The sequence below is a fragment of the Phaenicophaeus curvirostris genome, chromosome 7 (assembly GCF_032191515.1).
Source record: "Phaenicophaeus curvirostris isolate KB17595 chromosome 7, BPBGC_Pcur_1.0, whole genome shotgun sequence".
In the NCBI taxonomy this organism is placed as follows: domain Eukaryota; kingdom Metazoa; phylum Chordata; class Aves; order Cuculiformes; family Cuculidae; genus Phaenicophaeus; species Phaenicophaeus curvirostris.
Window position 1 is genome coordinate 36,283,297 of NC_091398.1, and position 24,506 is coordinate 36,307,802.

A 24,506-nucleotide genomic window follows, 5' to 3' on the forward strand; every position below is an offset into this window, starting at 1 on the left:
CTCATTCAACACTTAAAAAAATCCTTGGTAACAATGTTACCAAGCCATTTAATTTAATTAGATAATCCATTACTCAGGAATACACAAATCCAGCAGGGCCAGGTGAACTTTTTTTACCAATTGGCAGCAGTTTTCTCCAGGCTTTGAAGCATGTGTGATCTGTTGTAAACCACTAGTCCCCATTCTGTTAACATGTGAGTTTCTGAGCAATTAAGTAAGGTAAACTAAGTTCTTCAGCTCTTATAATGATGATATACTGGTATGTTTGGAAAGCTTTCACCAATGCTAGTGTAGTTTCTCCAAGCTGCATCAGCAATTATTTTCTTGTGCTTTTCTTAAGCTCAAAGGACTCAGAAGGGTGTATGTTTGTGTTTATCACAAAATACAAAATATTTACATTTGAAAACGTAACTAAGCAACATATTTTTCAATGATCACAAAGATAGTCAGCCCTTTGGGAAGTCCTTGTTTTCTCTGAAGGTGATGGTGGTTCCAAACAACACCTGGCCAGATGTAAATCTCCTCTGAAGGGTTCCCATCTTTTGAAGCCTAAGGCAGCCTCAAAGATTTGAGCCCACATCTTTCTTATTGCAAACAGCAAATGCATTTTTAAGGTATGGCAATGAAGACATCCTCCACCTGGATTTGAAAAATAACCCCTGCAAGCCATCCCTCCTTTCTCCCTCCCTCTGTTTCTTTTTTAAAGCCATTCATATAGAACTATGCAAATTATTTTAAATAGACCGCAGGCTAATGCCACTGTTTTAAACTTGTAACAACACTGTGAAAGATGTGAGCACGCTGTTTAATTTATTTACAACAGTAGATCAGTGTTTCTCATATTTGCTTTTTTTTTTTTTTTTTCTCTGAAGAAAGAATTAATCCATGAGAGAACAGCAGACCTAGAATTCTGCTCAAAGATCCATGTCCCCCTCCTGCCTGTGGAGCCCTGGGAGGATGAAGAACACACTAATGATATTTTTCTACCGTAACCACCTCCATTTTCTTCTTCAGACGCTTTGTTTCCTGCACTAATATTGTAGTCCTCTCGACATAATGAATGAGCTTAGGGACTTGCAGGAGTTTCAGTACCATTTGTTTTTTATCCTAAAGGAAAATACAAACCCCTCTGTCAGATAGGACTCTGCATAAAAATAACTGCTTTCTGTAATACAGAAGTTGAAGGTGACCTATGGTGATACAAACTTTTTTTCAGCTCGAAACATTCTTCTCTAGGTTTTATTTGTCCTAGCTAACAGTTCCTCTCATGATTTAGGTACTGCATAGTAGTTAAAGCATGCAGCATTTAAACAGTAACAGGAAATTGAGCATCTTAATGTGCTTTCTTTTATCTACCAAGTATTGTTTACTGGTTTCCTTGGTGATAAAATGAAATTGAACTTGGATAAAAATGGATTTCCTCATTTAATTTTTAAAATTTGAGGATGAAAGCAAATATTTTCCCAAATCAAAAGCTAGTAATATGTTTGGTTAGGGCATAAAGATGTTTATTTCCATCCTAGTATGGAAAAGCACAGTAGGGGAACTATTAAATATACCATTTAAAATGACAACAGAATCAAAAGATTTTAATTAAAAGGTAGGAAGCTTGCCCTTTTCTCCTGTTTCTAGCAATTTTCTTCTATTTCTTATTTTTCTTAGTGATCATTAAATTATTTTTGTATATATTTCTTTGCTTAGCTATGCCTCTCTATGAGAAAGAGCATTTAATTTAATATTGCTCTGTGCTATTGATCAATATTTATGCTGTTAAGCAAGCAGCTGTGTAACAACCTGCCTATTCCAATAGGTAACCAAAATATTTCTTTCTTATTTCTATAAATGGCTCCTATGCATCTCCTGTTTATTGGGAGAATAAATTACTTTATTTCTTCAGTAATAAAAGTCATTCCCCACAACTGAAGATCTCTGGGGAGTCAATAGCAGTTGGAGCTCACAGAAGTGCCAGAAACACTCTTAGCAAAGATGAGAAAGGATGACATTATTCTTCTTCCTACCTGGAGATGTCGTGATTGGACTATGGGCACCTGATCCTTTAAACTGGAATTTTTCTCCAGTTTCATAAAGGCAGGACAAAGAGTCACAAAGCCCTTAACAAACTAGTTAATATTCACAAAAGTGAGCAAGGAATTGGAAAGATGAACTAATGAGGAATGATTAAGAGTTAAATATGCATGGCATAGCTTAACAACTATTAAAGCAAAGGAGACAGTATTTGCCTGCAAATACAGAATATAAATAGAAGGGCAGAAGAATTATTGAGGTTGGTTCTGGAACTAATGAAATAATATACAGTAAAGTTGTTGTCTTTTTGCTTATTAAACTTTCCCTTAAGCTCTAACACAATAGGTGATACTGGAAAGAAAAAAAATGAGAAGGAAATATCAGGATACTAGAATAAAATGGAAGAAAAGAAAAAAAAAATCACAGATGCATAGAATGGTTTGGTTTAGAAAGGACTTTAAAGATCATTCAGTCCCAAGCCCCTACCATGGGCGGGGACACCTCCCACTGGATCAGGCTGCTCACGGCCCCATCCAAGCTGGCCTTGAACATTTCCAGGGATGGGGCAGCCACAGCTTCCCTGGGCAACCTGCTCCAGTGCCTCACTGCCCTCATTGTGAAGAATTTCTCCTTAATGTCTAGTGTAAATCTTCCCTTCTCCAATTTATAGCCATTTGCCCTCATCCTATTACTCCATGCCCTTTTAAATAGTCTCTCCCCAGCTTTCTTGTACTTCAGGTACTGGCAGGCTGCTATAAGGTCTCCTCAAAGCCTTTCCTCCAGGCTTAACAACCCCAACTCTCTCAGCCTGTCCTCATAGTAGACGTGCTCCAGCTCTCTGATCATCTTTGTAGCCTTTCTCTGGACCCGCTCAAACAGCTCCATATCCTTCTTATGTTGAGGATTCCAGAGCTGGACACAGTACTGCAGGTGGTGTCTCACAAGAGCAGAGTACAGGGGCAGAATCCCCTCCTCGCCCGGCTGACCACGCTGCTTTTGGTGCAGCCCAGGATACAGTTGGCCTTCTGGGCTGCAAGTGAACATTGCTGGCTTGTGTCGAGCTTCTCATCAATGAGCACCCCCAATTCCAGCCCCTGGCCAAAATATCAGACGCTTTCTGCATCTGAAAATATTAAAAAATGTGAGAAAGGGGACCTAGGGCATTATAAGGCTGTCAGCCTCACCTCAGTGCCTGAGGAAACCATGAGGCAAGTCTCTTTGGATGCAATGATGTGTCCAGACACACAAAGGACAAGGAATTCATGAGAGCAGCCAACATGGGTTTGCAAAGGGTAAATTGTGCTTGGCTGTTGTGACTGGCATCCCAAAGAGAGGACTCGCTCTGAGCTGGGTGGCAGCCACAAGTTCTGTTTGGCTCAATATTAGCATAACCATCAAGGCAAACCCCACCAAAACCCAGTAGCCAAACGGAGGCAGCAGGAGCGAGGTGGATGGCTAATCTGAAGTGCAGCTGTGAAGATTCTCTAAGCTCATCCAGGCACATCCCTGGGCACGCTGATCTCATTGTGAAGCTGGCCCTGCTTCTAGGAGAAGGGTGGGCTGGAAGACCTCTAGCCTGACTTTTTCTGTGATTTTATGCAATGTCCTGAGAATCTGATTACAGCTGGGTTTTGATGTGGGAGGATCTTCAGAGAGGCAGGGTGGTCAGGGAAGGAGGGAACAATATGGTGAGTTAACCATATATAGAGAGAATTTCTAAGTGGAGTTGAGAAGAAGCTAGCAGTCAAAGACTGCACTTATTTAGAATCATAGAATCATAGAGTAACCAGGTTGGAAGAGACCCACCGGATCACTGAGTCCAACCATTCCTATTCCTTGATTTCAGTCAAACTCCAACGTAGCAAACAGCATTTTCACGGACTCCATGGAAAGCTTGTAGCTACCAGGATGCCCCTTTGAGGAACCGGATCTCTCTGGGCATGGGAGAGTCATATGATCCCATCCCACCTTGTAATCGGAAGCCATTTATGACAGATTTTGTGTTGGTAATTGTTTTCCATGTTGTTTAAACCAGATCTAAAATGCAAGTGTATTGCAAAGGGTTTTTTATATTTATTGTTCTAATTTAGTTGACAAATTGATGCTACTATAAAGCCAATGTTCTGTTAAATCTGGTTTGCTTGAAACAATACTTTACAGGTGCAACACTAGAGTAATTGAAGTGTGCATGCCTGTTATGCTGTTTAAAGTGATTCATCTGCGTTTGCATGCATTCGGAAAGATTTACTTTAGTACCCAGTGTCATACAACAGAACATTTCAGAACAATCTGCATACTTAAAATACTCTAATTGTGCTTGGAAAGCCAACTAAATGAAGTACAGGCTAAGGGAATGGCAGTGTGTGTTCTTTCAAACCCTGATGTCTGTTTTGGAGCACAGTTTGTGGGTGGGGTGGTGGGATGATAATCCACCCGTGGCCTGGAGATACTGGCAAGGTTCAGAGGTGCAAGGTGAGCCCTGAAATTTGATTCCTGAAAGCATTTTGAAATTATTCTTACTTAGAAGCATAATTAGAAGTATACTTAAAATCCTGACGTAATAGATTCTGTAATCTCTCGAATTTATTTTCTTTTAAAATTGCATTATACAATCCCAAGTAGCTTTACATGGGAAGATGTGAAGGAAAAACAGGATGAAAAATAGAAGATTTAAGTGTAGCTATAGACTGAATATTGATGATTTATTGGCAGTGGTGATGTCTGTTTAGAAGATTAAGAGTTCTTTTAGAAGTGCATCTTGTGGTAATAATATTGGGTCAGAAAGCATCAACCTCATCTAGGATAAAAAAAAAATCTCCTTTTTACCATTCTCACAAGAAATAGTGCTATTGCAGACTTGACGTATGGAAAAAATAACATTAGTGCTTCCAAGGTGGTATGCCATCTTAACAAGACTTATCTTCAAGACAAGAAAAAATGTACTTTTCAAATCCCACATGCATTATAAACCACTACTTACAAAACCTTTGTTCTAAAGTGCTGGCAATTTTACCTGGGGCAGATATTTTACTGCATTTAAAAGGTCTCCATAGGATGCTAGTACATCTAAGGTGAGCCATAAAGACTATGGATACAATGAAATTTGAAGTTTTTTGTTTTCCAAGTTTCTGTTGGTTTTATTCTTTTTAAAAATATAACTTCCATCCTGCTAATAGAATCCTAGTTTATAGTTAATTTCATATTTTGAGAGAGAAATGCCTAATGAAAAGAATGAATACAGTTGGTTTTTTTTTTTTCAAGAAATATCATTAGAAAACATAGTGCTGTGATAATTAAAGCAAATAGACATTTGAAGTAAATGAACAACATAACCACCAATCTATCTGGGTCATGAGCCAAAAAAGGCCATCTGGCATTTCCAGCAATAGCATGAACAAGAGCTGCCACCTTTTATTGCATATTGATAAGGTCTGGTAACTACTGGATTGCTCCACCTGAATGCAAAATTGCAGATGTAGTGAGTAATGCTGAATCACTAGTAGTAATTAATGCAACAGAAGAATAACATTACCAGGCAAATGGTGTTGCCAGTTAGAATCAGTCTACTTTGCTCCAAAGATCTGGAAATTGAAATTCTGCAACCAAAGTGCTTGTTTGTTATTTAACAAAAAAATTAAGGGACTGTTTATGCAAAACAGATTTAATTCCCAAGATGTATGACTGACTGTCAGGCCTGGCCCACAAACTGTACCTCCCCAGCAGCGTGAAATTGGTGGCTTGTCATGAGCATCTCCATAAGTTTAATTCAAAGTGAAGTCCTACCAAAAACAGGTGTCAGATAGCAGGCTGAGCCTAAGTGTGTTCTCACTGTGCCCATAACAAAGGCATCCTGAGAAGAGTTTGCAAGCTATACTCTACACCTCCAGCAACCTGGAGTTTAAGTTTTACAAAGACTGGGTGAGAGGAGTTTTTGTGAGTGTGTGGACCATTGAAGATAATGTGTAGAAAATGAGGTTTTATGATTGAGTTGTTCTTCCTGTCTTGAAGACCTCTGGAGAAGTTGTGGCTGCCCCATCCCTGGAGATGTTCAAGAACAGGTTGGATGAGGCTTTCAGCAACCTGATCTGGTGGAAATTGTCCTTGCTTGTGGTAGGGAAGTTGGCAGTAGATGATCTTTAATGTCCTTTCTGACTCAAACCATTCTATGATTCTGTGATTTAACTCAATTTACAAACTCATGTTAGGATGATGCTAGTTTTGCCTTTTCTAGAATCTTGCTTGTAACTGGAAGATGCCAAACCTTTTCTGCCTGAAGACAAAGCTTAACTCCTGAATTATAATCTTGCAGTTAAGATTGCACTGGTCACTTTTAAAAGCATTAGAAATAACCATATAATTTTTTTAGGTTTGAGAGCTTTCAATGTAGTAAAAACTGGGAGAGCCAAGTTTAATAACAGACTTAAGAAAAAGAAAAACTAAAAGATGATGCAAGAAAGGTTTCCTCTTCTTCCTTACCAGTCATTTTCCTGGCATGTAGTTGAATGCCTCTCAGCCTTTTTTACCTAGGAGCAGGGGTTATAATAATGGGTTTAAATTGTAATCTTGTGCAATAAAACTGCTGCCATTAATGCAAGGTTAAGTATCTGATTTTTAAACCTAGGAAGGTCAGGAAAGTAAGGAGATAAAATTACCAATGCAATTTAGCTTGGAAGTTTAATGTATTAAACAGTTTACAGCTGCAAGCTGTAATGGAGGAGCATCTGTCCCAGTAAGATGAAAAACGCGCTTACAATGACTTAACTGGTTCTCTGAGTCATCAGTAAGCAGAGGAATCAATACCAAGGTGAGGCAGGACCACATAGCATGGAATCTGTGGGTCCTCGGGGCCAAGAAACCGTGAATCTTTCCCAGGTGCACGAGTTTGTTACACTGCAATGCAAAACGGGATATATGGCTGGGCACTGGGGTCCATTATCCAGACTGAGAAGAAAAAGGCCTCTTCAATCAATTAATCACTTTTTAGCTTTGGGCTTTAGACTGCTGCTTTCTGGTGGGATTTCTTATACTGTCATGGGCAAGTCTGAAATAGCAACTGCAGAACGCTTGCACGATGCAGGTTGCTGCCTTCTGAAAATAACTGGTCTATCTTATGTGATGTTTTTACAGAATCTATAAAAAAGGCAGGAAGAAAATGCTTTTCTTTTTACTTTCTTCCATGTTTCTTTGGACTTTTATGAAGTCTACTTAAATTCTTCAGTCTCAGAATCGTGCCTGACAATTTACCCATACTGGATTTATTAGTTTTTGAACCTGATCTTGGTAAGCAACGTGATTCCTGCTTGATATTCTCTTTCTTATGTGATGTATTTTGTCTATAATTGGCTGTGAAACATTGTCACAAAGGTTCTGCAAAGAGTTTTATCCTTACTTTGCTTGCAGCAAGTCCTGCTAGATAAGTATTTAAATACAGAGGACTAGGTGAAAATCTCTCAAAGGATTCCATGCAATGATTTTCATTTGCTTTTAATTAAGCTTTCTTCTTACTCCCTGGAAGCTTAGTCTCCTCTGAGGCTTGGCACTTGCTGTGGAAATATTCACCTAAACTCACATCAGCTTGGTGAAAACTGCAGTGAGGCTCATGGCTGATCTTCCTGGACCTCATGGCTCATCTGCTGCGGGTGTCAGTTGTTTGAAATGAGATAAAAACCAGCACAAATTCAGTCTCAGTCAGACCTGAATTGTCGTTCTGTTGAACTAATATACCTAAAAAAGCAGGGATGATAATGTGTTAATTTAATGTGTACTGATTGGATATGAGCTTTTGAGGAAGCTCACCCAAAGACTCAGCTCATCGAAGGGGGGAAGCTGCAATTATGTAGAAATGATTTCATGCCTCTTAGGTGGTCTTTGAGACTGCTGCTTTTCTTTGGTTTTTTTGCTTCTTTCCTCCTCATCCTGATGTTACCAGAATCAACTTGTCCTTACCCATCTCCTTGCTTGGCCCTTTCCCTCCTCTTTCCCCCTCCCCTTCTTTCCCTTCCTTTCCCACACTTCTGGTTTTATATGTCCACCTCCTTTCTTCTCATCACTGCAAATGATAGGGAGAAAGGCTGAAGTAATAAGGAATGACCTCTTCTTTCCTGGATTCTCGTACATATCATATTCATGCCAGGGTTGTTGTTTGGCAGTTACCTCATGGAAGCTCACATATCGGTAAACAGTAATTTGGACAATCTTAGAAAGTTAATTCCAGGCTACAGATGTTAGTAGTTTTGTTGGAAGACTATCAAAAGTAGCAGGGAAGGGGACTGTTGCCAGACTGGGTTGTCATGTGCCAAGGATGAATTTTCACAGGTCGTAAAACTCGCATTCAGATCAAAATGAAGATTCTGCTCCATGTGTGATCTAAAAGCAAAGGGATTCACAAGTATTTAATTTACCATGGAATCACTGAATTGCTTTGTTAGGAAACACCTTTGACATCATAGAGTCTAACCAATACCCATCCAATTCTAAATCATATCCCTAAGCAATTAATCTACCCGTATTTTAAATACCTCCAGGGGTGGTGGCTCAACCTGGGCAGCCTGTTCCAGAGGAGGCATTATGTGTTACTGAGCTGTAGGTGATTCAAACACTGCTATGGCTTTACTTTGCGGAGAAGCTGAGGAATTCTAGGAGGCAGACGTGTTCATAACTAGCCTGGTCCATTGCTAATCCTTATATATGCGTGATGCTTATGGAGGCATTGTTGCAGTGGATGGTGGTGGGACATGCCTAGAGGACTCGTGGACCATGAGGGACTTATGCTCCGTTAATCCTTCCATGAGGTTGTCTTTTTAAAGGAAAGATTTTCAAAACAAGGGAAGATCTTTATAAATCTTAATAATAGAGGTTATTGAAGAAAATTTTAATGCCTTTGCTGAATGTCTATGGTAAATTTGTAGCAGATTTAGGATTAAAATTGATATTTTCTCTCTCCTAGTCTTAGAGTCAGTCTCATAGAGTCCTAACATGGTCTTCCTGAGTGAGCCCTGTGGAAATAGGAGACTGGCAAGGACTCCCAAGATGTCATATACTGTTAACTCATTCCTAAAATGTGTTGTCCTCCCTCCTATGGTAAACAAGACCCAGCCATGCTTAATGGGAAATGGAAGAAGTTGGAACAGATGCTAATCTTAGACATACAAAGGTGAAAAAGTTATTTGTGGATGGACTGACCATATTCTCTCCTGTGGTGCAAGCAAGATGTTGTGAGATTACTGCTGCATAAAAATATCTTCATAGAAGGTTAAGTAGAAGAAAGCGTCATGCTTAAAAGAGTATTTCCCAAGCTGCAGCTTCCTTCAGCTGAGCCTTTAGCCTGATTGCTCAGAAATAAATATTCATCTGCATGGAATATTACTTAGCTTGTTGCATAAGAAGGCTGAAAAAATGTTATTGGTAAAGTTAACTTAGGCAGTAAGAAGGAAATTAATATAATAGTTGGAAAGATATGATAGTTTATGGAAAATCCATTTATAATCTTAAGGGATGTGTTCATAATTGTTATTGCTTTCCCTAGAATAGCTGGAGAATGTGTCATAACCTACATCTTTTTAAAGTGCAGTAGCTATAGTGTATTTTCATAGTCTGTTTATCTTTTAAAAAGCCCTAGATTTCATAATAACATAAAACAGCCTTAGTAAAGTTTAGTTACATTTGTTTATCTATCTGAGGTCAGAACATTTATGTTAAAATCAGAGAGGGGGGGATAAATAGGTGTGCATCTTATAGCTGTGGTGTATGTCAGCAATGGAGATACTAGGAGAATTCATAAGGCTTTTAACACGTTTTTCCTGGAATTGCTGTTCGTGAACCTGTACCTGTGTTTAATGCGTGTCTGTCCTGTAGGCTAAATACAGAGTTTCAGAATTGAGCAGCGTATGTTTAAGTTTTATATGATGATGGACAAGAGTTTCAGAAAGGGAGAAATTGAACATTATGCATTTTATCAGGGCTGTGTGATGTTGCAGACTTCAATTTGCTGCAAACCAGTGGAGCTAAACCAATGCTCACAAAGATGGGAAATTTTAGAGAAATAAACCTATAGCTTTTTTTTTCTCTCTCCTGTCTCTTGCTGTCTCAGAGGTTAGAAAGCTAATCCTTTGTGCTAGCAGTAAGCTTTACTACACAGACTTTGCAGTATTTCAAACTACTACCACATTATACTGTTTTATTTTAGCATTGATACCAGCTTCCAGGTGAAGTAGTTCTGAAGGAGTAGTGAATTTAACACCTCACTGGTATCTTTTTTTCTGTTAATTTGTTGTATTAGACATAAAACCACAGTGAGCTGAAACGAACTCAAGGTTTATTGATAACTCTCTCCTTCAGCTCAGGTAGAAAGCAATTGTGCTAACTACTACAACAAGTTAAACAAAGTATTGTCTCATTATCTTTGTAAATGCTGCCTAAAGTAGAATTAAAAATGGTATAACTGTCTTTTGTTCATTTGAAACTAAAGAAAAATATGAGAAAAAATGAACCGTAGTGTTTTTTTTGTAGGCCAGAACCTGAAATATCGGATATTTAGGCTGCTCTCCTTAACATTAAATTCTAGCTTTTAAACTTGAAAGCAGTGGTTTATTACAGATCAGCTTTGCATTTATTAATGATAAAAATTGTAAAATAGATTGCACAACCTAGATCAAATGATTTAGAAATAAGCGGAAGTATTTTAATGTGAAAACAATCAGTAAATTGAACAATTATTTGTTATTGTGACGTGTATGTCATGCAAGATGAATACTGAATGTTATTCTACTGTGTTACCTGTCGCAATAGTATTTACCTTCAATACAATCTTTTACTAAGGTTTTTCAGCTATGAGAAAATAAACAGATTTTAAGTATCATAACTCTAGAAATTAAATTCAATACATTTTCTATCTGTCTTTCTATGCTTAACTGTTTTCATTCATGTAGCATAGTAGATGAAGTTCAGTCAATGAAAACAATGTACTAATCTGGTAAAGTGTCGCTCACTTACAAAGATTTTCTGGCTTGCAAAATTAACTTTTTTAAGAGGAAATATTTCTGTCAAGTATCCCAACTAACTAGAAAACCTTACTTGTGATATAATGTGATGGAAAGTAGTCAAGACAGCAGAAATTCTAAAAGGGTCATTAAAAGGTAGCAAACCCTGCTTGTGTGGAGCCGACAGCTACACTTAAAATTCAACAGACTAGCAAATAATACTCTATTACTCTGTTCTGATTATAATAAACTGTACCTTTTATTTATATATTTTTAAGGGAAGCCTGAAGGCACTGAAATTTGTAAAGATCCTCACCTCTTCCTTATTTCTTCTTTATCTACATTTCAATCCTGGCCCCTAGCATCTCCGGCAGGGGTTATTTCCACAATCTTTTCTCATCTTGCAGGTAGAGCTAGTACCATATTTTTAGGGAAGGTGGCTGACTGAAGAGGAGCAAATCTCTGTGCTCTGAGATAAGAAATGCCAGATTTAGGCAGACTGCATGCAGTTTGACTCTGGCCCCTTCCTGCGTCCATTGAGCACAACAGCTGATGCAAGGATCCTATGGAAAAGTGTCTTAGTCTAATTAAAGCCTGTATGACTCCATTTATGAGGCTGTTGTTACAGTTTAAAGGACAAGTATCTGTCACCGACAGCCTGACATAGAAGCTTTTCAAAGATAAATGGCCTGTTTTTAGGAGAAAAACAAATTGTAAGCATTGTCTCAGCAGATGTTTTTTGCAGAATATTGCACTTGCGATCCTGATTCTCCTATTGGCTTTGCATAAGTGGCATGTTATCCGGCAACACCACCAGTCCCGTGGTATTGCTGCCCACAGCGGGGGGGAAGAGCTTGCAGGACCTGGTGGCCATAGGGGAATTAGGTAGCTTTAGCCAGTCTGGACAGTGCTGGGACAAAATAACTCATCAGGTTATTCGTCCTACGAAGAAGGGTCTGAGCAGGGCACTTGCATGGTGCTATGGGCCATCCCACATCCCAGCCCTTGGCAGGCACAGCTTGCCCTTCCAGCTCCTGTGACTGTCTCAGGAGCTTGAGGAGTTTCAGTATTTTGAGAAACTGGAGACACACCTGAAGATATTTCTGCTCCCAGAATATCCGACTGCAGCAGCCAAGGGCCTGCAGGGTGCAGCAAGGGGCTCCTCTGCTCCCCTCAAGCACATCAGACGGTTCTGATTAGACCTCCTGCAGAATTGTGTTAGTGCAAACCAGAGTTTCCATGGAAAATAATGTCCTACAGCCAAATTAAGTTCTGCTGCAATGACTTAATGAACCTGCATTACTGAATGCTCCTTGCTTGTGCCTGTTCCCTCGATATGCCTTCTGCTGTATGGAAACCCAAACAAAACAGAATGGTTGGCTCAAAATAAGCCTTAACAGTTTTTAAAATGCTGGTGTTGGTAAGATAGCAAAAAATTCCCAAAGCAGCTCATCAACAGCTGGGGTTTGTGTGAACGTTTCTGTCCGCGGTGCCTGCTACCCATGAAAATGAGAGTACTCGGTCTCTTCATAAATATCTAATGAGTTATAATGTCATCACTCTTCCTAAAAATAAAATATTAAACACTGTGAATGGTATTTGACCTCTATTATGGTGTCTAGAGGATTAAAAATGTTCTGATTTCAAGCGTTGTGCTGTCCCATGTGCCCTAAGCCTGTGCTGCAGGTTTGCAGTTTGAGCCTGTGGCAGGAGATGCCTGGAAGGAGGGTAGCCCCAGTGAGCTGCCTTTCCTCCAGCACCTGCCATCAGTTCATTGCTTTCAGTTGTGTTTTAGAAATCGTGTTGGAAGTAGAGGCAATATGGTACTGTGACATCTCCAGACGTTACCAACAGTGTGGTATCAAACTGAATTCTGGCATCTTCGGTTTCAGTTTTTCAGAGACAATGTTTTTGCGAGACTATTTTTAAAATCTATACTTACAGTTCCCTTCTGAGCACTGACAACATATGTTTCAAAACAAGGATGAATTTGCCATGGAGAACTGCCATATTTTTCTTTAACAGCCAGTAAATAATGTTTTGTGTTGCTGAATGAGTAGAGCTGAAACAGTGCCTTAAGTTATTTGAGAACACAGTAGTATTATGGACTAATGTGTCTATTCTCATTTCTATCAGAATATCCATCATACTTCCATTTTGAAATCAAAGATAAGTAGCAAAGAATATCATCTGGCTGCAGGGCTTTGATATGCAACGGGGTCTGCTTAGAGAAAGGAAGCAAAAAAGATGGATGATACAGGATTTTGTCTCTGTATGTATATAGCCTAGTAACTAATGAGAAAATGAATAATAGTCAACATGAATTTATTAAGAAAAAGTCATGTCAAACTAGTCCTTTTCTGTGGAAAGCAATATGTGTCTTAATTTCATTGTTGTTTGCAATTGTTTCAGAACTTTTTTCATAAGTGATCTGAGGAAGCCTAGTCCAGGTGCATTTGCTGTGGGAGAGGAGGCAACAAATTTGAGGGGTTACTGGTGGTTTGCAGTATCTGTATAGACACATTTTGCTAGTGAGGCTCCTTTGGGTCTTCTCTGTGTTTGGTGACAGCTGATTTTTGTTAGTGGCTGGGGTGGTAGAGCAGAGACCCTGCCTAGGAAATGTGTAGGTAATGCAGAGCTGTAGTGGGCTGCAAGTAAACTGGAAGGTGGGGTTAGGATTCAAGTTTAGTAAATTTGAGCAGTTGTCTGAAAAAACACATCCTAGTCCAGCACAGAAAGTACAACAAAGCACACTCAGCAGGAGTAATTAGCAGCCTGAGTACCAGATGGGTAGATGGAATTTTGGAAAAAAAATTGTAGAGGATTATAGTGGATCTCAGACAAAATATGTGTCAAGTGTCCCAGTACAGAGAAGTCAGAAAACAGTAATTTTACCCATGTATCATGGCAAGCTTTACATTTTGAAATCTCATGTTGGCTGGGAAATTTATAATGTATCTTCAAAATGAAAGAAAATAAATAAAATAATATTTTTTTCCTTATACATTTTGATCTAAGTATATTCCAAATTTTGGTGCTCTGAGCTGGCACGTTTTCTTTACTAGAAATTGTTTACATGTTTAGAAAGATAAAATGTAAATATTTCCATTATCTTAGTGGAAATTCTATAAAATATGGGTAAAACATACAATAATATTAAACTAATTTTTGGAAAATCTAAAGGCCAGGCTTGATCTAATTGTGTCTCTTTGAGTTATATGTTATTTTACACATAAATTACTAATTAAGAAGTAAGTGCATTGTGCCCAATTAATGTCCAGTTGGATTTTTGTTCTCCTGTAGTTACTTTTATCAAAGAGAAGTAAACAATCATTTTATATTTTCTAATGGTAATGTATTATTTATTAATCAGCTTTTGTATTTAACAATATTACAGCAAGGGTTATCAATGTAAAGCAACCTCTGCTTAGTTTGTGTAGCATATTCAATGACGACACTCTACTTTTTAATAAAAATACACAGAATGCTGGCCTCAAATCCCAATGCCTGCTAGACATCTTTTTTAATTTGCAAATAACTTCAATTTTTAATTTTTGTTTTGTTATTATGGGCTGGTAAATCCACAGCCTGGAACTCAGTTACAAACTCTTCTTTCCTCTAAACTTCAATTCTGTGGTTTTATAAAAGGAATATAACTTCTGAAATCAAAGAAATTCTCCCTTTTGTGAGGGTTCACTTGCTTGTTAGCTCACATAAGCTCTTGAGCTGTTATACTGAATAGTTTCTGTTCCCCGTGTTGCTCGATCTTTAGGGAGCCCAAGGGGGAAATGCAGATGGTTTTCAGGTAGGTCAACTGATGCGCACTGAGTGTTTGCTTGATGTGATAGACCCTGGCTGTGGGATATATGAGCAAGAGCATCTGTAGCTGAAACTCCAGCATAGCTAAGGTGGTGTTGAAAAGCATGTGGAGAGGCTGCAGGGAGCTGCTGGGAAGCAAGGAGCTGGAAGTACTTTTGGCCTGGCTTCAGCAGGGCAGGCAAAGCGTCCACTTCTCTGTACAGCTGTGGTGTCAGAGGGGATTCTGCTTTCCTTCAGGTATCTTCCTTTGTGTCTATAAGGACACTGAGACTGTTTGATCTTGAGAAAGTTTAAGCTCAACGTTAGCCAGAAAACTTTCTGAACTCCTGTTTAATCTTTTTTGCTGTTGTTTTAAGTTTTCCCCATAGACATTTCTGTTAGTAATTTTATACTAACTTTGCCTGGAGAGAAGCTACTTTAACAGCACGCTGTGAGTCTGAGCACACTTAACTTGCATAAAATTGAGCGTATTGCCGGTGCCCTCTCTTAACTAGGAAAATTTAAAGCTACCGACTACAAATCGAAACATGAAATGATCCCAAGTGGGACTCTGTATCTCACGTGACTTTTTCAGCTTCATCTAAATTTATCCCTCATGTACAAAGATGCATCTTGCTGTGCCCTTGCACCCAAGGACAGGACTTAGCCTACAGCATCTAGGCAAAACATTCTCCCGTGCTCTCAGGCTGTAATGGATTGCAGTGCTGCATTAAAGTTGCAGGTTAAGATTTCTTTTCATGGACACAAAACACCACACAAATATTAGAAACGGTTTGTAGTGCCAGGCTGCTGGGACAAAACTTTCCCTTTAAGTGCAGGGACAAATTCTCACACATTTATGTAATTTATTGGTTCTAATTTTACTCATTAATTGTTAAGAGTGAGCAAGTGCACTTAGGTTCATGCCATGACCAAGGTATTAAGATGACTTTGCTTTCTAAAGTTTGTTTCATTGAACTGTGGAGCTGAACAGTGGCAGTGTGGCCTTAAAAACACTTGTCTTGAAGTTTGGTTTGTCAACTTTTATTTTGCTTTTGTGGTGCCCTGTGACCTTAACACAGTCATGCAGGCTTTGAAGGAGTTAAAACTTCCAGGTAGTGGTCAACATTACTTATTTGACATAATAGGCTCTTTATATTTTGATGTAGCAAGACCAAAAATTAAGTCAGTGTCTTTAGATAAGAAAGATGGTGTTATTGTACAAGCATTGACCTGGGACTCCAGAGATCTGTATTCAACCCTTGACCCAAAGCTTGTGTTGGGAGAGGTTTGGTTTAGCCTAGTAGAACCAGTGGCTAGGAAAACCACAGCCTCCAGAAAGCTGTGTAAGCACAGCCACTGCTGCCTCTACTCTCCTACTGACCTTACTGGAAATTGCTTCTCTTCTTCCTTTGTGAAGAAGAGACAATTCACTGTCTGAGGCTGTGGATGTCTCTCCATCTCCCTCTTCCTTGGGCTCTTGGAGGATCTTGGTTAGCTCATGGCTCTTTGCAGTGAAGCAACAGTTGGATCTGGCAGAAGCATCTTGTCAGACCTGTGGAAAGTTCTTTGCCCTGTTGCATCAGAATTCTTCATTTCACGGGTGTGTTTGATTTGTTCAGTTCTTCTGTACAAGTTGTTAGAAATTGTGTGTTCATATACCCAGGACTCAGAGTTTGAAAACTTGGATTCAGATCTCTGTTCAAATCCTACTTCTTTCTGCTGTGATCAGTGGCCTGTCACAGCTCAGCAGAAAATCCATTTTCCTTACTCCAGCACCTTCTGCTTTGTGAATAGTTCCAGAAATATATTTGAGGTGGAAGGACAATTTAACATTCCCTTGAGGCCCTTTTTAGTACAGTTTATTTTTGCGTTGAAACCTTGGTTTACACAAGTGCAGTGCTCTTTCACCAAACCAGTGATATTTCCAGACCTAAAGGCATGAGCAGTAGATTGATGTGTTTAGCATCTACAGATCAATTATATCAAGTTAACTCATTGGATTTGAGTTTGATTCTCTTCATGGTTTCAAACCAAAACACGTACCATGATTACAGAGATTATATGAGCATCTCTACTGACAACTTCCCTCAGTTTAAGCTCAGCATGTATGCAGCCCCTTCATGATCAATGTGTTAACCTTTTAAAGAGATTTCTCAAGACACATAAACATTTCACTGTTTAGACTGTAATCCACTTTAGAGGTCTATAATAATTTCCTATTATTTTATGTAAATGGTCTTTATCTTTCTTTTTTTAATCCAAGCAGTCTGTAGTGTAATAGCTACTAATTTTGATCCTATCTTCCTTCTCCCCCAGCTCCTTTCTGCTGCTGCTGCTGCAACCTTGCTCCGTTTTTTTTCTTTTCTTTTTTTTTTTTTTTTGTTTTGGTGTTTTTTTTCAGACCTTATGACTCAAAAATTCATTCCCAGTTTTTGCTACCTGGAGACTGAGCCTGGCTTTCTTCTGTTTATTTTGTTTATTTTGGATTCATTCCTCTCCTTCCATTCTACTTTCTGTTGTTACTGGTTTTTGTTGTTGTTTTTGTTGTTGTTTTTTTCTACTTTTTAAGGAAAGAGAAATCAGTGTTCTGGCCTTACTTTGTAGTATCTGTACGTCCTTATGTCTATAAATCTCTGTGCTTTTACCTTGTTCAGATACCACCCTATTAATTACATTGTTTTATTTTACAATAGCTCAAAGCTTGCATAATTTCAGTAACTGATGGTTTTCTTCCTAGCTACTGTCTGTAAAACAATTCAGTTTAGCTCATTGCTTATGACTTGACTTGTGTCCTAATTCTCACATTTTTCCAAGAATAAATTGTAAAAATATTTTTTATTGTGTATGACAAAATAGAGAATAGAGCAGGTTTGAATTAAATTTTATGTATGAATAATGCTTTGGTCATTTTTATCTCCCGCAGAAAATCTCTGCTATTTCTTCATGTCACTTGCTTTCATGAACTTTTTGTCTTCTACAGTAATTTGGTCTTGTAACCTGATGGCAGGTCGTAGTTGTTGAGGGGAGAATGATTGCTTGGTTTATAAGGGCATAAGCTCTTAGAAGTGTTCTAATAGCCAGGGAAAGATTTTGAAATGGTCTCTATATTAAAGGGCAAATGAACATATTAGGTTGATAGTGGCTCACGGTATTAAACAGATACTTTTCTTCATTTTGTGCCCATTGAATTTCTTTTCTCGGTACCCCAGACTCAGTTAAAATGTGAAATAAGCTGGCTTGATGTTCACAAAGGCTTGGATGTTTTTTCTCTATGGTATCCATGTTAGTAACAAATGCTTTGTTGACTATCGGAAGCTCAGCACAGAGTACAGGGAAGGCTTGTAGCTTTTGAACAGGGTAATGTAACTCTGACAGCACTAACAATCTACTAAATCAGTCACAGGTAATGCATGCTGAAAGCTGCTTCAGGGAAAACAAAGAAAGGAAAGAGATGGTGAGGGTTAAGAGCAAGCCAGCAGTGGCTTTTCCAGTGTCTCTAAGGCAAAATAATGAAAAGCCTCTGTGTTCTCTCAGTAAACTTATCACAAGTTATTCTTATCTTCATGTTACTGTACAAATGTGGGCAAGTTATAGATCTAAATTGAAATTTCTTTGAATCAGGTGAAGGTGGAAGTCTTAATCAGGAGTCAAAGAAATCAGCTGGGAAATTGGCTGATCCCATCAGGAGCACAACCAGAACAGAAAGGTAAAATATTAAGAGTAAAGTTAGTACAAAATTTTTTGACAAAATTTTAATGGTTAAGAGAAAAGTTCTTTCTGGTTCAGACTGAGAATTTGACTAGTTAGGATTTGTCTTCAGAAGCAGTTTTTGGGTTTTGATCAGTTTTAATAAAGGGGGTTCTTCAAGCCAGGTTAGCTGCGGAGTTTTGGGAGGTGTTGAGTTATCTGTCAAATAGGAACTGGCTCTAGCACAGAAGGGAGAGAGGAGGAAGTGTTTCTTTGAACAGCTGAAGCAACACATTTAAATTGAAACTGAGTTGCCTGTGACTCAAGCAGAGGCAGAAAAGAAAGGCACCTCTGGATGATTTGTGCCTTAGTTGAAAAGTAGCGAGGCAGAACACAACCCCTTGGATCAGGGGAGGCAGGGACGCAGGCTTCAAGCAAAGAGAGAAGTGGGCTGTGCCAGAGGAGCCTGGTTTCACCTCTGCAGGAGAAGCTGCTGCACCGTAGCTTACCCACCTCTGTTCAGTGTCGGGCTTGGAACCCATATAAATAAAACACAGAGCATCCCTGTGTTCCGCTTCCTAGGGCTAATATCAAGTCTCCCAAATCTCACCTGATTCAAATTAGAAGCAGTATAGAAGATTATAATAATGATGTCTGTGTGCGTTCTGTAAGCAGAGATCTTCCTCCTCTCCAAACTTGCCTTGCAGGTGCCCAGGGGATTGATCCAGAGCTGCCATTGTCAAGCACAACAAAAACTTATTTTGAATAATGAATGTTAATTTTTGATGTGGCAGCTCCTACTCAGACCTCCTGACTATGAATTAGTTTGCTGAAGTAGAAATTGTAATCCTAGAAGGTACACATTGTTATGCACACCATGTGTATTCTGCCATGTTCTCTTCCTTCTCCAACTGATATTAAAGTTAAAAAATTAATTGACCATAAAGGTGTAGCATAAAGCCCAGAGAGCATGTTATGCTTTACAAAATTTATGGTTAAATAATTTAAAGTGAAAATTATTTTATTCATGTTTCTATGTGTGTTTATTTATATATGTGGAGTATTGCAAAGCCTTTTTCACTGGGGATGCAAGTTGGCAGACCCTCTCACTGTGTCATCAGTGTGAATCAAACCCCAAAATATACTCATTTTGATCTGTCACCTGTTTTTTTTTTTCAGTGACACATGCAGAACAGGGTTTTCTGGCAGGAAGGCTGAGCGTTAAATACACATAGAGACCAGATCGCGCTTCTCTCCCCTGTGGGTGGTCTTCTTAGGAGAGGATTAGTGGCTTCCACTGTTAAACTGCTGCTGTTCTTGTTTATGGATAAAGCAGGGAATGACATCTGCAGGCCCTTGAATGTGGTACATTTCTGGAGTAAAACTCTGCTCGTTCTAAACGAAGCTCAGACATAGTACATACCTACTTATTCTGCAGGGAGTACGTGCACTTCTTTCAACTTACAGAGCATGTCCTAACATGAGAGAACAAAGCTCTTATAAAATGAGAAAGAAATGATATTTTCCCTGCTGGAATACTGAATAGTATTTGCTTTTTTTCCCTTAAAAGCATTTTCTTGGCTTCATAGCAATTTCTTGAACACTTTTAGCTAATATACCATGGACACACACATATATGTGCATACGTGCAATGAAAAGAAGGCTCTCAGGACATCTTATTGTAATTGTTCAGTACTTAAAGGGGGCTTATAAGAATGATGGGGACAAACATTTTAACAGGATGCATTGCGATGGGACAAGGAGTAATGCTTTTAAACTAAAAGAGGGTAGAATTAGATTGGCTATAAGGAAGGAATTTTATATGATGAGGGTGATTAAACAGTGGAATAGGTTGCTCAGAGAGGTGGTAGATGTCCCATCCCTGAAAACATTCAAAGTCAAGTTGGATGGGACTCTGAGAAACCTGTTCAAGTGGAAGTTGTTCTTGCTCATTGCGGGGCTCTTGGACTAGGTTACCTTTAAATTTCCCTTCCAACACAGTGTTCTATAATTCTGGATAACCTGCCCAATCTTTTCAGCAAAAGTTTATAGTGATATAGAGTAAAGACAAAAATTAACTCCTCCTTCCTTATTGCATTTTCCTGCTTTCTGAGCAGCAAAAGTATTGATGTCATCTTTTTCTTCAAAACAATACAAACACAATGAAATTTCAAAAAGGTACAGTCAGGGCTCTAATGCTTAAGCATCCACATGAATGAATATTATAAGCCATGAATAAATTAAATCTGGCAATGACTGTGCTCTCAAAAATGTTTGCATTAAGCAGGAAAGCCTGACGCTCCCCTTCTGCCTAATAGATCTCTCTGCTATTCCCATAACAAGAGATGATATATTGTGCACAGTTTATTTGGGGTTTTAACAGGATTTTGAAATGAGTCTTCAGCAAGCAAAGAGTTTTGGAAGTCATACTGACAATTAGAAGTTAGAACTAAATAACTTGCAGCTTCAAGTAAGTATGCAGAACCTGTACAACTTTTTGGTAGAGTGCAATTAATAAGACTGACTCCTGCCTTTAAACTCCTTGCACTCTTTTTGAACCAATAACAGGTAGAAGTGGTTTATAAGTATAAGACAAGATTTAGAAAAAAAAAGATCTTGTATTTGCAAGAAAAAGTCCCTATTGGGTATTTTTCAAAAAGTTGTAGAATCTATGAAATTCTACAGAATAATTTTTCTCTTACAGTATTCTATATCTTGTTCAAAAAATAAATTAAGCATGTAGTCTTCAACATGTTTAGTGACTTTTCAGCAAAGTATATTGAACAATCAAGGGAAGAAAACAGTTAAGTGCTGAAGTGTCTGGGGAAAAAAGGAACAGTAGCAAATTCATCCTTAAGTAAAGAAGAGTTACCTGGGCATGATCTGTGAAATTATGGTAACTGTAGGTTACCTGTAGTTTGCATCAGATACTGGAACCTAATCATTGCTACTTATCAGCATTTGTTTCTGTTTTATAGCCGCACATAAGCTATCCTCAGTGATGCAAAATAACTTTCCAGTTGTCTAAAAATAGATGAGGATGTATATTGTCTATAATAGTCACATCTAGATATACAGTGAGGAACTGCAAGGCGTTGAAAGCTGTTTTAGGTTTTCAAATCTGATCTTGGCAAGGGGTTTTGTTCATTAGCACAGTCTCTTGTAGACATTATGGAGGCAAGGTAATAGAAATCTTTTTTTATTGATTGGGGCTGTACTTCAAGAAAGGTGTAATTGCGACACTAAATTTAATCTTGTAGATAGTCATCTGGTGCCAATGTTCTGTTTTAGTATTAATGTCTTCCTGGAACTGTTAAAGCAAATGCTAAAAACTTAACTTCATATTAACATTGCTACCTATCATCTAGATCATTGCATATTAGTAAAGTATAGCAAGTATTTTGACCTCTGGTCTGTCATCTAGGTGTTTGTAGGAAACTTGCAAGGAAAGACAGTGTTATTTGTGTTTTTAATCTTTTACATCTGTGATACTATTTACACTGGAGCAGTTCAAAACATAAAATGAAAGGCAAAACTTCAGAAATAAAGAATAGTGAGTCATTTATTGGAAAACAAATTGGATACATTTAAAAGCATTTTTGTATATTAGTTACATGTAGGGGAAAATGCTGCTATTAGCAGATGGACTAAAGGGAGGAGGAATGTTTTTGTGAGTTATAGTACTGACAGTTTTTCTAAGTGTTAGTAAACACTTAATTTGCAGTATTTGAAGGTCTCACAGCCAATATTTTTTATTCTTATAAATTGACAGTAAGGGTCAGATAAAATCTTATACCTAGTTACTGTTGCAGCCCTGAAGGCTCAATCAAAAAGGTTTACTTGTATCATTGTTCCCTGAAGTTACCTCTGGAAGAGTGAGGGATTGTCAAAACTTCAATATTCTTCCATCAAGGAACTGAGATTTTGGTCTATAGTTGTTTTGAATTTTCCAATGAGACAAATGAAAGGAGAGCATGAATGCTGAGGGTGTGGTTTGGGATTGTGGTTTTGCCTTACTGAATGTGAGAGTTGTCCAAGATGACAGTTTAGAACTCTCTTTTTTTCCAGGTGAATTTATAATTGGTTTCTGTAGGCTCTTCCTCTCACTCCTTCCTCCTCCTCCAAGGTTTTCTGCCACTGCTCCATCCCAAACCCCCCTATGTCAGTACAGCTGCTAGTAGGGGACCTAGTGGCAGACTTCCATAAATCAGAATTTTCAGATTAAGATGAAAATTTCTGAGACCACCTAGATTTTCCAGTATTTCACTAAGCCCCCGTTATATGATTAGAAGGCTAGTTTTCTAAAATACTTCCAGGGATTAAGGCTTTATGGCTACATGTGTCCTTAGCATGTCAGCCGTTGACTTGTTCAGGTGCAATGTGTAGCCAGTACAGGGGACAAGAAGAACTCAAGTGCAGATGCAACTAAAAGCCAGCATTTCACCAGGTTTTGCATTGATACCTCCACAAATAAATGATGTGTTAGCAACTTAGAAAACTAAAGCATTTGGCTTCAGCCAGTTACTCAGCAGAAAGACACTACAGGTTGGAACAAGTGTTAGTTAAACATTGCTAAGGTATTTCCCTTGGTGGTCACTGAAATTTCTGAGTAGGAGCAGGATCTAATTTATTCACTTTTCTCTAGAGTCTGAGTAATACACCTGTATAAAAAAAATAGGAAGAAATGAGGAAATTTTTCTGTGCTTTCAAATCTTAGTGAGAAATTAATATCATGGCACTAAAAATCTTTATAAAATAGTCTGTACCATTTTAAAATCTTGTTGTTGGGAGTGATGGTTGTGATGGTGTCACTGCAACCACGGATTATGAATTTGAACCCTGCCATAGACAGGTATGAAAACAGGTGTATGTTTATTGTTATAGGAGGCTTTTTTTAAAATTATTATTCAGTGTGATTATATGAGGATAAGAGGAAAAGAACTAGCAATGTCTTCACAAAATATCCTCCCAGGTGGAAGTGAGTATCAATACCCAAATGATTGTCTTCATTGCCCTGCTGTTATGGTATCTTCATCCTATTGGGACCTGCAAAAAAAGAAATGAGGGTTCAGCTGTTTAAGGCACTATAGAAAATGCAGCCTTATGCATGTGGTTTGTGTAAGAAATGTCATGTGCAAGCATTCAAATGATTTATTGTGTTTTCTTTGGAATTTTTATGTAATTATGACAAAATCAGAATCTACATTTTTTTTTTCACAATTTTGACATAGGTACCAAAGTTTTTATTATCCAGAGAATGAAGAACGTGTTTTTGAAAGGGATTAAGAAGTGAAATGATGAATGGAACTGTTTCCAAAGCATGCACATAAAGTGATATCATCTAGCTAAGGCTGATTTCTGGTCCATCGCTTCAACAGGAAAATAACTATATTGCTGAAATGATTCGGCTTAGGCTCTATTATTTGCAGTGGCACTTGACAGTTATGGAGTTGGAATTCAATTTCTTTCATCTAAAGCAGGTGTGCCTTAAAAAAAATCACTCTTCCACTTCTGTATAACACATGGAGATTGTTGGCTTTTTGCCTGAAAGCGTTTCAGTGCACTTATCCCATTTTCATACAGCAGAAGTTGTCCATGAATATCATCTTGGTTTAAATATATGAGTGAATTTTCTTTATCCCAAAACAAGATAATAAATGATATGAAAAATTTTATTTTATCCAAGCACATAGAATTAAGACCACGCTTTCAAGGGCAGTTTTATAGAAATCTGTATTACAAAGCACATTAAGATGTTGATATTAATTTATTATTCTGGACAAGAAGAAAGGTGCTCCTTAATCTTGATGTATCTGTATTTGATTTGACAGGTTAACCTTGATATTAGCATCATGTATCCAAATTTATTTCCCTGTTTGACTCTAGAATATCTTACCTTACTTTCTAATAGTGATGTGTCCAGTTAGCAGGTTTTTACTTGTACATAAAACCTTTACATTATATGAAAAGAGAGCACATTTCTACAAGTATCTGCTGGAATTTTGACAGATTTAG

The 24,506-nt window shown here is 38.2% G+C and overlaps 1 protein-coding gene across 1 annotated transcript in view; it reads right to left on the reverse strand.

Annotated features, from left to right (window-relative positions):
* Positions 1-23,400: 23,400 nt before the first annotated feature.
* The window catches only part of LOC138722868 (von Willebrand factor D and EGF domain-containing protein-like), a 177,048-nt gene continuing 175,942 nt past the window's right edge, over positions 23,401-24,506 (reverse strand). Inside the window, exon 29 of the mRNA XM_069861550.1 lies at positions 23,401-23,537. Coding sequence (XP_069717651.1) covers positions 23,523-23,537 — 15 coding nt within the window. The 3' untranslated portion in view covers positions 23,401-23,522. The remainder of the gene's footprint in view (positions 23,538-24,506) is intronic.